The following is a 13,253-nucleotide window of genomic DNA, read 5'->3' on the forward strand; positions in this document are numbered from 1 at the left end:
AGGAAAATAAAACAATAGAAATCGCATCGAGGGATGAATAATTTTAAAATACCTTTTGTTTTATTTTTGCCCCGGAGCCAAGCTAGAATTTTAATACAAAGAAATTGGCTTATTTCGCTACATTAATGTATGACCAAATAATGGTAAAAAAAAAACTAAAACAAATAAATAAATAAATAAACAAATAAGAAACGAAATTTGCTAATTAATAATCATTATTTTTTCCTCCAGCTTATCAGCTGTCCGAAATCCTAAATCCTTGAATCTGATTGGTTAATCGCGCGCAATCCACCGGTAAGGATTTCCCTATCTGGACCCCGAGTGCGGACCGCTCCAAAATTTCCAACTTTAGCAACTTTTCAAGCTTTTTGTTACACAGTAAAACAACGTAAAATGTAAACATTCAAAACAGAGTCAAAGAATTACGCAAACAGCTTTTTCTGCCAGAAATGTCAAACGCACGCGTGCGCCAGGTTTGAACTGAACGGCTTTGAAAGCAATAACTCACAGAAAACATAAGCACGCAAGGCGGGAGTTATTTTATTGTGAATTAAAAGCCTCTGGATGTAGCAGCATTCAGTCGCATTCAGTACACTCTCAACAGTTGTGATTAGGTTAATCTAACAAGCCTTTTTGGTTACGATGTACAGCAAAAAAATTCGTTTCACCTTGAGACGTGTAATATCAAGCCTAATTTTTACAAGGTTAGAATTTGACAATTCGATCAGTAGCTTTGTTTTTACGAATTTCAATGGAACCGCTTGCAACAAGCACAGTTTCACTTCGACGTAAACAAAAATGTTAACTGCAAGACTTGGCACAAATCACGATTGAACATCGGAGAAACAATCCTATTTACTTCAATTTTTAAGTCCTCGATCTGCCCAACACGAGGAGACGAATGTGACTGCAATCAAAGAAAAGCTTCTTACCCGCAAACATAAATGTGGCCTCCGCTATCCAATACATTCCAGATGGACTGCTCATTCTCTGCCATGAGATTGGTCACATAGATCTTCTCTTTCTAAAGAAAAGAAAAAGAAAAAGTAAAAAAAAAGAGAGAAAGAAAGAAGAACAAAGAAGAAGAAGGAAGACGAAAGAAGAAAGAAGAAGAAAAAGAAAAAGAAATTCTCAAACATGAACAATGCTCAAGAAAGCAATTTCAAAAAGTGCTACCCTCACTAAAATGTTGAGAGAGCTGTAGTCTTCCTAAATGGTTTTGATTGAGAAACAAATAAGAAAGAAAGCTGTGCAATAACGTCTAGTAGATCTCTAGAGTCTCAAAATCTCTAGAGTCTCAAAATCTCTAGAATCCCAATAATATCTTACTTGGTCTCTTGAAAAAGCAACATGCAACTGTTGAATGGTACCATCTTGTGAATATGACAGCAGTTCATCCTCATAAATGTAGTCCTCGCTCTTCTTGCGACAACCAAAAAACAAAATCATCTCACCGACAGCTTTTCCTAAAAGGAAAGGAGTGCCACTTTAAAAATAAGTCCAGAGTGGGTACACGTATGACTTACATTTTATACTTGTCATTGGGATAAAACTGAATTATCCTGAAAAAAAATGAAAGAGACTAAGATTTTCAGGTTAAATAAGTGCTAAGAAATGGCCTGTAATATATTCGTTGATTTTGTGAATATTTGAAACTTATTGCTTCAGCTTATGACTAAAAAGATTAATCGCTCTTGATAAATGTATCCCAAACCAAACTTGAATTTTCTTCAACATTTGTCAGCAAAGCAGGAAAACCTACACAAGATACCGAATCATTGAAAACCTGCAAAACAATGCCATTAAAATGTAACCAATTGGTTAGTTGGGGAACTCTTGCCATTTTTTTGGTGCTAGCTGATGAGGTAAGATTTTTCTTGTAACTGGAGTGTAGATATCTATCACTTAGTCAAAAAGTCAGTCAGTCCGTCTGTGCATCGGTCTGTCAATCAGTCAGTCAGTCAGTCCCTCCATCCGTCCGCCCATCCATTTATCCATCAGTCAGTCAGTCAGTCAGTCAGTCAGTCAGTCAGTCAGTCAACAATTAATCAATCAATCAATTTTAATTTCAATTTTCATTTTTAACTTTAATGTTTAATTTTCAATCAATCAAGTTTAACTTCATTTTCACTATAAGTTGCAGGTTTACTTTATTATATTAACACATATTCACAATAGCTGTAAATTGAGTGGGCCCATGCACAAATTGTGTTGGAAAATTTGCAAAAACTTAAAATAAGTAATAGTAATTAGAGCGAGTGGAGTACAGTTCAAGGAGTAATCGTGTGAGTAATTTTAAAATTGGACAAGCGTGAAGAGTGAGACTGATCTGAAATTATGAGCATGATTACTTCCTGAATTGTACTCCACTTGGTCCATTTACTAATTAATCGTATCTATAACAAATTTCGGAATTAGTAATTAGAACTTCGAGTGAAAAACGTTGTAGTGCTTTTCAAAAGTTTTAAAAACTGTGGGAAACATTGAGAAGGAAGCCATTAAAGCAAGCATAATTGACATGCGAATCACGTGGGTATCCAATTACAGGGTTCCAATTTCAAAAAGTTCAAAGTGGATACCTGTAATTGGACACCTACGTGATCATGCGCTGATTACGGGACAACTATGATAGACAATTTTGTTATAGATACGATTATAATTGTAATACCTTAATTACGTTATTAGGGTATTAGGGTATTAGGGTTTTGGGGTATTGGGGTACTGGGGTATTGGGGTATTAGGGTATTAGGGTATTGGGGTTTTAGGGTATAAGGGTATTAGGGTTTTATGTTATTAGGGTATTAGGGTGTTAGAGTGTTAGGGTATTAGGGTATTGGGGTATTAGAGCGTTAGGGTATTAGGGTATTGAGATACTGGGTATTGGGTTATTAGGGTATTAGGGTATTGGGAAATTAGGGTATTATAGTATTAGGGTATTGGAGCACTTGGTATTGGGTTATTAGGGTTTTGGGCTATTGGGGTATTGGTGTTTTGGGGTATTAGGGTATTAGGGTATTAGGGTATTGGGGAATTTCTCTTATACCCTAATATCCAAATACATCAATACCCCAATACCCAAATACCCTAACAGTCTATTATCCTAATACCCTAACGCTTTAACACCCTACTATCTTAAGACCCTAACACCCAACGCCCTAGCACCTGAATACCCTAATACCCATACACCCTAACTCCCTAATATCCTTATACCCTAAAACCCAAATATCCTAACACTATTGTACACTGATACCCTAATACCGGTACCCCAATACTTGAATACCATAATACTGTAATACCCTAATACCCTTATGCCCTAATACCCTATTACCCTAATACCCTAACAGGCTAATACCTTAACAACCTAATACCCTAATACTTTAAGACCATAACACCCTAATACCATAACAGCTTAACCCCCTAACACCCTAATCCCCTAATCCCCTAATACCCTAATAACCTAATACCCAAATACAGTAATACCCCAATACCTGTATACTCTAATAACCTTATACACCAATAACCTAATACCCCAATACCCTAGTACCTCTTAAACTGCAAACATCTCAGATGCCGACGTTTAGGGTGGCTAGTACACAGGAAACAGAGGAGTCCTATTTTGACCCTTTTTCCAGTTAAATTTGCCATACAATAGTAGAGGGAATTGAGTTTTTTGTTGATTCAAATGACCTCAAAATCAAACTGTACACATGCAATCGTACCGTGATGATTAAATCTACTATAAATAGACATATAAAGCTTTTTGCATCAGGGTCGCTAGTATGCAGGGAACAGAGGAGTCCTATTTGAGGTTTTTTTTCAGTTAAATTCACCTTACAATATTGTAGTGTGAATCGATTTTTTGTTGATTGAAACGACCTCAAAATCAAACTGTGCACATGCGATCGTGTTGTGATGATTGAATCTACTACAAATAGATATATATGAGTAATAACGAAGAGGCAAGATTTGCTGTTACTCCGAGTTTCGTGCTTACGCACTCATCACCTTACAATACTTAAATACTGTCTGATGAGTGCGTAAGCACGAAACTCGGAGTAACAGCAAATCTTGCCTCTTCGTTATTACTCATATACTCAGCTCTACACTATATGTGTATTGAGCACTATTTTAATGGGATCTGCTACTTCCTCATATGGCAAATAGATATATATAAAGCTTTTCGTGAGAGCTGTTGTGTGACTTTGTGATACGATAGCTCATCAACTTGTTTGAGTATCAAAGTGTATCAGCTTGAACAAAGCCAAAAATTTTTGTCTATGGGCAAAATTTTAATGCTTGGATTGCCTTTCAATTCGTGAAGTTCTTTCTAGTTCTCTTCGCTCCTGCTATGTGGGGTTCGTCTTCCAATGCGATTTCTGTGAGTTTGTCCTCAAAGACTGAGCAGGATTTTCTTGCAGTGGATTCCATGCCCGTGGGTGAAACTTATAATCTGGCGTAATCATGAGCCTTTTGGAGGCTCGTGAGACCACAGTGTTCTTTATTAGAGACTTATTCGACAAATGCTATGGTGGCCTCAACGAAACTGTTCCATTTGATTTCTGAAATTTAATTCCAGGAGCTCAACCCTCCAGTAGTAGTACAACCAATATGTAGAGAGGATTGCCTCTTGTCAATTTTTACTAAACTTCAAACTTCGGAGCAGAAATTTAAAATAGCAGCTTCGAACAACTTCACCTCTGTCATCTAAAACGTTCCCAATACATATTACAAAAGCCAACATTTGGTGTTATTTAGAATTAACTGTTAATTAAAGATTAGAATTTATTGGACTAGAAATGTTTAATGAACTATACCCAAAAAGCAAACAAAGCAAGTTTCCATTTTTAGTGCAACAATCGCAGCTAGACCTAGTAATGTAAAATGATACACGTGCCTGCAATAATACAGTGATTTCGGGAGCTTTATCTACTGGTCAATGGAATTACTCCAAAAAGCTTGCAGATGATGGAAGGACGTCATTTGCATAATCTGCACGACCACTAAAACCCTTTATAGTTCACCACTAAATTTTCTCAGATTTTTATTGGTTTAAATTGATCATGCGAGGCGATATTTAGTGTTCATCCACAGAGAGACACTATCAGCCCATGGTGCCCGTCCGAGGAAAATACCCAGATGGATAGTACTCATCCGTGAAAATATTTAAATTTGGAAAATGGAAAATAAACAATTGAAATTGTATTAAGAGGATTTTTGTCTGTTTTCTTTTTCAAATTTTAAATTTGGCTTTCACGGCTTTCATCCAGAAAAGTTGAAAATAATTCAATATGATTTTTGAACTGATGCAAGGAAGAAAATTTAGTGGTTAACAATAAAGACAATAGAGTGTTTATGTCTCAAAACTATCGGTCTGATACCGGTAGTTGCACCTTGGAAATTTGATGTTTTTAAAACTAGCATATTTGCCCTCGAAGCTTCACTTCTTGGGCAAATATTTGTTTTAAGAACATCAAATTTCCAAGGGGCAACTATCAGCCAATAGTTCCTCGACAGAAACACTCTATTGTTTAAATAGATTGCTTACGGGTTAAAAAAGAGAATGTTTAAGTTGCTTTGGTCTCATATAATATTTAACTTGAGAATTCTGCTTTTAATTGCCGGCTGTTGGCGTGAAATCAGAAGCTTGGAAGTACAAAATGTTTCCTAATTTTCACTTTTTATAGTCTGGTATGATATTTGGAATTCTAAATTCTTTTTCGTGAACATTTGATGCCGTCTCCGGTGAGAAACGTTGCCCAACTTCGATGCTTTTCTTGTTAACATGGGGGTAATACCCTTTCCCCCTTTGAATATTGGAAAATGGTATAATGCAAACTTGTGTTAGATGAAAGCTTTTTGTCAACATTGCACAAGAGTGGGGAGCAGCAAAATGCCCATAAAATGACATTTACCAACCGTTGTGACCCAAGTTCTAGTTCTTGCTACCCAAAAATTACGCTCATGCTTACCATTTTTCTAGAGCATGGTATAAGACAGTGAGTAAACAACAGCCTTCATTTGGCGCCCAAATAGAACCATCCTTTTATTAAAGAATGTTATATTGTCTTGGGCAAACCAGGAAAATCATCACATCGGAACAACAGATGCGACTAATGTAACACCTGCCGGTTTTCCCTACTGATACACCATCCTTAGGTAAATTTTAAAATGCATAGATTTAAGTTGGAGAAGTTTTATTTCTTTTTGTTTTTTTACACGAATGTTATATTGCCTCAACAGTTTTGGCCATGTGCCATGATTCCAGTGTCTCTCCAGTGCGACTGTTTCCTTTGTCAATGATCGTAGAGTTGTCAAAGTCAATTACATGATCGAAAGTCTGAGCATGTTTTACAATGTTGGAACCTTTAACACATTGTTTTGTATTTCTGATATGTTCTTTTCTTCTCAAATTCCATTGACACGATGCATAGGGGATTATGTAAATAATGCTGCACTGATAGTCTTTAGAAGGTCGAAACTTGTGAACAGGAAATTCTTGTTGCAGTGCTTTTGTTGGTTTGTTGAAGATTTGGATGCAGTATGTATGTATGGACGTCAAACGCTGACGTGAAATCAACAGTTAACTTTTTTTTGTAAGTGAAATAAACATCTCTGAGTTTGCGCATTGACATTAAATCAACATTTCAAAAGCATCTTTGAGGTTGCACGCTGACGTGAAATCAACATTTCATCATTTTTCAAGTGACATCAACATCTCTGAACTTGGGCATTGACGTAAAATCAACATTCAACTGTTTCTTAAGTGAAAAAAAAGCATCTTTGAGGTTGCACACTGACGTGAAATCAACATTTTGTCCTTATTGGAAATGAAGACAAAATTATTGCTTTCAAAAATTGAAGTGAGACAAACTTCTTTGCTTTGTTGTGAAACAAAAACTTGCTTTGAATGTTTTTCTGGCAATAGGCGATTTGCATGATGGTGTCATTTGACTACAACTACCAGAATCCTTCACTCTTTCTGTTTGTTATGCTAATTAGGGCAATTGTCATTGAAACCCCACTTGGAATTCAAAATTTAAATAAAAAACGAAAGGAATTCTGGTAGTTGTAGTCAAATGATGACAATGTGCAAATCTGCTCTTCAGAGCAGAAAAGCAAAATGTAACCTAACATTTTCAAGCCATGCCCACTAAACAGGATCTTGGAACCCCTTAGGGGTCCTTTTCAAAATTTCCACTGAGCAGCCCTATCCACTTAATATTGGAGTCTCCCACCAGGGCCCTAAACTATTTTGACTTGTTCTGAGTGGTTTTGAATTCAACTCAAGCATTACCAAGCAGTTTTGTTAGCCTTACTATATGTAAATTATTAAAACCAATCAATCGTTGATGAAGGTGTCTTGCATACACATCAAATTACCTTGAACTTGGCTATGATGGTGAAAGCCTAAAAAAAAGTCTAACAGGAAGTGAAGGAACGAAGGAGTGAAGAAGCAAAGGAAGAATGGAGTGAATCTCTCATTCATACCTACAACTTGGATTTTCCACATTAAAAATATAAGTTTTGGGTTGAAAAAGGTAGCACTTGTCCTCCTTTTCTTGTTGTCTGAGGTTGTGAGTGGTGACTGATTGTTTGACTAAAACAATGTCTAAAACAACGTGTTACATAACTGCAAGTGACGTACTAAATAGAGAGAAGGGACTAGAGGGAATTGACGAGTTAATCAGTCTGCATGGAAATATTTCTTTTCCCACCCTAATTTTAAATTTGAGTTAGTTAACTATTAATTTCAATGAGTAGACACATGTGGACACTGTGTACTTATGTTTTGTCTTTTCTTATTATTTTTTCAATCACGTCAGAAGGCAGTTGAAAGACTTGATTAATGAAACAAACCGAAAATGCTTTTTAAATAGATCAGGATATTACCACCCATTCAAGCAAACACAACATAGCTGAATGGAAACATCTATTAAAAGTGATGGTGGTGGTATGGAAAAAATGAATCATCTGTGAGCTGCAATTATCAAAGAACCTACATGTATTGTATTCCAAAACCATGGAGAAGCAATAATACTTTCATCAAATTACTGACCACTTCGTTTCTGCATGTGCCTATCCTGTATAAAGCCTCTGAAGGGTGCTAAGCCAGTACCCGGGCCTACCATGATGACAGGAGTCACTGACTTGAAAGGAAGGCGGAACTGGGTTTTGCGAACGAAGATCGGAATGCGGGAAACTTCACCCTCTGTGAAAACAAACGTAACAAAAAATTGTGCATGAGACATAGGACAATAGAAGTATCACTTTTAGTCCCACTGGTTAATCAGGGTTCCCTCTTTCTCTGATCAATTAATCCCCTGGTCATGAGAATGCAGGCATAGTTTAGAAATCATAATTTATAAGGATTTCTAAGGGAATGAAAACATTTTGTTTTTAGAGCTATAAATATTATTGTAATGATGTCTATAACATTAACCTACAATGTTGCTGTGTTATCTTCTGTGTTGATTTCGTAGATAGATAGATACATGTATAGATAAATAGATGGATGGATGGATGCATGGATGGAAGGAAGGAAGGAGGGATGGATGCATGGATGGATGGAAGGAAGGATGGATGAATGAAAGGAAAGAGGGATGGATGGATGGATGGAAGGAAGGAAGGAAGGAGGGATGGATGGATGGAGGGAGGGAAGGATGGATGGAGGGAGGGATGGATGGAGGGATGGATGGAGAGAGGGAGGGATGGATGGAAGGAGGGATGGGTGGGGGTAAGGAGGGAGGGAGGGATGGATGGATGGATGGAGGGAGGGAGGGATGGATGGAAGGAGGGAGGGAGGGATGGATAGATGGAGAGAGGGAGGGAGGGAGGGATGGATGGATGGAAGGAGGGATGGGTGGGGGTAAGGAGGGAGGGAGGGAGGGATGGGTGCAGGTAAGGAGGGAGGGATGGGTTGATGGATAACCTTGTGAATAATTAATAACCAGTGCGTTACAATTTAAGCTCCAGTGTCACCTGTCATTAGTTGCAACAATGGCACACAATTTACATTGATAACTTGACAAGAAGTAAGCACTTTAACAAAGGACCAAAGGATATAATAATTTATAAATCATAATATTGTTCGACTGGTCCTACTTGTGAAAAAAAAAGCTGTATTTAATATGACTGACAAAGGAGGTGAGATTTCAGCTTGGCTTCATTATCAATGATGCCATTCCTAATCTAAAATAGAAGCATATTCCAGACCTTTGGCACTCCACAGGTAGGAGAACATTCAGCAAGGGTTGCTTTTGATTTAAAACAATGGTGACTTACTCAAAGTTTATCGTTACAATTCTGCACATTATATCCTACGAGAAATGAGAGGTAATGAAAAGTATTTTGAACTCAGGATTGTATGTAATCCATAAGCAGTGTAACTTAAAACGACATACCTCTCAAAAACATGTCTACAGATCCCTCTGGTGACTGAAATGTTTTGTTACTAGCACAAGAAAATTTTAAACTGCATGACAAACAAAACAGAACACTCCACATATCTCTGAATAGCAACATCATCAGTTTAAAATTTTTCTCTTTGCAGGATTGGCCAGAGAAAAAATTGATACAAAAGAGATGTGCTAACCATAGATGTAAGCAGTTGTCAAGGTGGATCATGCTAGTATCCGGAATGATTTATGTAAGCAGTGCACAATGAAAAGACAGTGCACAAGCCAAAAACATCTGAGGTCACTTGTGAGGGTTTGGACACTGAAATTTGGTTGGGCAACACATCATCATATTATACAGTGTAACTCTAGATTTACATTTAATGTTTGATTGTTTTTATTGAATAAGATGTACACTGTACCTTTAGAATTCTTTTCAGCAAGCCAGTTAGTTGCAACACCTTTCTGCACTCTACCAGTGGATGTATTCCACTTTACAAGCACTGCAGTGATGTGAATAGAAGTGGGATGCATCTACGGTATTACAAATACAAAATCATTAACCCCAATTCTCTCTATATGCTTTTTTTAGAATAGGTGCTTCCATAAAATATCTAACCCTAAGGCAGTTGAAATAAATATTTTAACCTACCCTTGACATTGGAAATTTAAAAAATACCCCACCCCTGCCATACCCTGAGAATTCAACAATCATTACCTCCTCCTCCCCCACCTGGGAGTTTTCAATTTTTGGCTGATGCCCTTTGGAAGTACTTGTTTTACCCCCAATAAAGACATCCAATAAACAAGTGCTGGAAACTAAATTTTGACAGCACTCACCATTCAGACTCTCCACTCTCCCAGTGTAATTTTCACTTGCCCAGAAAAGATGCCTCCCCTTCCAAAAATATCTCCGCAGTGATTCACAAATTATGCATTGTTCAGTATCTCGTAATCATGAAGCTAAGGCCCAGCTTAAGTGCCATTTCATGTTGATGTTTCTTGTTCTGGTCCATTTACGAGATGCCTCCTTAGGATCACGGATGGATTTCACTGTTTTATCCTTCTTTTAATCATCAACTATTGACACTCCTTGGAAATTTTCCACATTAATGATTTCTGTAGTTTTAACTGAAAACAGCTAGATGGAGAGCTGGCACTACCGAATTCACATATCCCTACAATCATGACATTTTGGAGTAGTCAACTTGTCAGCGTGTGGAAGACTGATATTTTTTCCTTCAATGATAAATTACAACGAAAGTACTTAATTTTTTGAGGCAGTTTCTATTTCAAAATAAATCTTTGTGAGATTCATTTCTTAGCAAGCAAATATCCTTGTTCCTCTGGTGTGCTATCTTCACTAATTACTGTTAGCTCAACTAGAGACCAGCAGTATCACTTCGTACATGTGTAACAGTTATGTACTAAATTATCACTGAAGAAAGCCGTATTTCATTTTGTCTTTTTTTGAAACACTGTGTTGTGCATTATTGGCAAATTATTTGCACATCTCAAAAGAAAAAGATATTCTTGCCAAAATGAAAAATAAATACTAGTGTCATCAAATAGGAAAATAATTTCCCAAAAATGAAGATTGTATTCGTCAAATGGGCAAGTGATTGATGATTTGTACTCGCCTGACGCTTTTTACACTCACATTGGCAAGCCGGTGAGTGATAATTTCCAACACTGATTAACAAGAACTTATTTTTAGCAACTTAAGGAAGCCAGCTACAGTTTCTGGCACTTTCAGCAGTTATATTAATTTTGATCGCTTGATACTACCAGTCTTTATCGAGTGACAAAAATATTAATATCACAGAAAAGCCCACTTACTGGTGAACAAAATATGGTATCTTCATAGGTGGCTCAGAACCCTGTCACAGCATTTTTATAGACTGAATTTTTTTAACTTTGCAGAAAGTAAGTGATTTGGGCAGTGAATTTGTTCATTAAGGTTGATGGCATATAAATAAGCATCAAGCATCTTTGTGAACATATACATGTATCTTAGCTGTCAGCAGGCTTACAAATGGCTGGATGGTTTGGTAAATGAGTCAGTGGTTTTACAATAGGTTAGGACAATAGAGTATTGTTCTCTCTGTTTGGTTGTCAAGCATTAGTGTTTATTGCTTATCAAATTTTGTGTTGTCTACCTGAGGTGAAAGGGCATTTCACTGTTTGCTTGTTACATTTTATGTATGATAGTTTATGCAAAGAAAATGCAAGTGATTAGTGCAATATTTCTCAGTATGCCTTGAGGGAGCTTGTATAATTATTTTATAACATATTACAACAAAATAGAGGAAAGAATTGAAGGTGAATATCCTATATCATATGCCTTATATTAAGCCTATTGTTTTATTATATAGTAGAATGCACAGTGGGAAGGTTGAGTGGAATGCAGATGAATATACATATTAGCTGAGCATTCACTTTAGACATAACTGGCAACAACACAGACCCTTGGCTTGTGCCACCTGTGGTCCAATAAATACATGTATTAATATCCAACTGCAGTGAATACCGTCCAAACAACAGTACAAATATACAGCGATATTGTACAGTAGTAGACCTGTTTGCCGCATTTGTACAGTAGAAAACCTGTTTGCCGTACAGGTCAGCACACGCACGCAAAGCTGTCAGACTCTCCCTCTTTCATTGATAAATTTATTGACTACAGCAGTTGGATAATAAATCTCTTATTAGGTGTTTTTGGTATGAAGTATCGCTGTTTATTATATGGAGAAGAGTGTTTTACTGGGAACTAAACCACTCGTGGATTCCATACGCCACTTCATCCGGGACCCGAGTGGCGTATTTTCTGTATGTCACCTTTGTGAGTGTCGTATCGTTCAATGAAGTCACGATTCCCGCCTTTTGCTTTTGTTGAATTGGTTTCTCCATATAATAAAAAGAACATTACACGTTGGCTCGAAGATATGAATTTTATGTTTGCATGTTTGCGTTCGTGGAGGTGGCCGCGAGTGTAACCAACATATCCTGCATCACACAGGTAACATGTAACCATGTTCTAAGAAATCATTATTGATCCAAACTCATAGCAAGATGATCATTTGAACTCTGGAGCTTGGGCTGCCTGTACAACAATAAGAACGCTTTCATATGTTTGTTTGTAGCTTAGAAGCCAGACAGTTGACCAGGCGAATGGACTGCTAGACACTAGTAGCTTTTGAAGCTTTATTTGATTGCAGTACAGACCTTAAACCAGTTTTAAAAAATTTTACCTATGGTTTAATGCTGTTTAACACAATGAGATGTAAGCCTATGCATATGAAGAACAAAATGGCTCTTTTAGGAGCCAACAAAGAAGTAAAAGCGATGATCAATGCATACTGTAATAAATAGTTTTATGAAGTTCTCATTAGTTTGCTATGCAAACTTACAAATTTTTTAATGAAAAGTGTTAATTTATGCACATTTGTGGCACTTTGTCCAGAAAGGACAAATTTGGAGTAAAAAGGTGCTGCTTATCTGCTGGTGTTTACAGTAATTTAAATTGGACACCTTTTGCTGTTCATTTACAGAAAATATCCATTCATTTGAGTCCAAATTTGTTTCATTATGGTCAATATACTCTCATTAACACCAATATGTCCTTCATTTGCACGTAAGGAACGTTCAAGAATAACACTTGCATATATATTAACATTCAAAATCATCAAAAGATAAACAATACCTTCCTTTGACATTCATTGGTTGGAAATGTATTTCATTTTTGTCCAAAAAAATTCGTCGTCATGAAACGACAATCATTTACACTTTTGGACAATCCTTTTTCAACAAAAGACTTTCAATAACAGAATTTGCATGAGCACTCACAATCAATTGCAT

General features: G+C 36.8%; 1 protein-coding gene across 1 annotated transcript in view; it reads right to left on the minus strand.

Moving 5' to 3' along the window:
* The window catches only part of LOC145462391 (NADPH--cytochrome P450 reductase-like), a 43,969-nt gene that overhangs the window by 3,280 nt on the left and 27,436 nt on the right, over positions 1 to 13,253 (minus strand). Inside the window, exons 12-15 of the mRNA XM_081445903.1 lie at positions 9,818 to 9,929; positions 8,057 to 8,209; positions 1,330 to 1,466; positions 933 to 1,024 (exon numbers count right to left, since the gene is read on the minus strand). Of these exons, the coding sequence (XP_081302029.1) occupies positions 933 to 1,024; positions 1,330 to 1,466; positions 8,057 to 8,209; positions 9,818 to 9,929 (494 nt within the window). The remainder of the gene's footprint in view (positions 1 to 932; positions 1,025 to 1,329; positions 1,467 to 8,056; positions 8,210 to 9,817; positions 9,930 to 13,253) is intronic.

The sequence above is a fragment of the Orbicella franksi genome, chromosome 12, assembly GCF_964199315.1.
Source record: "Orbicella franksi chromosome 12, jaOrbFran1.1, whole genome shotgun sequence".
In the NCBI taxonomy this organism is placed as follows: Eukaryota; Metazoa; Cnidaria; class Anthozoa; order Scleractinia; family Merulinidae; genus Orbicella; species Orbicella franksi.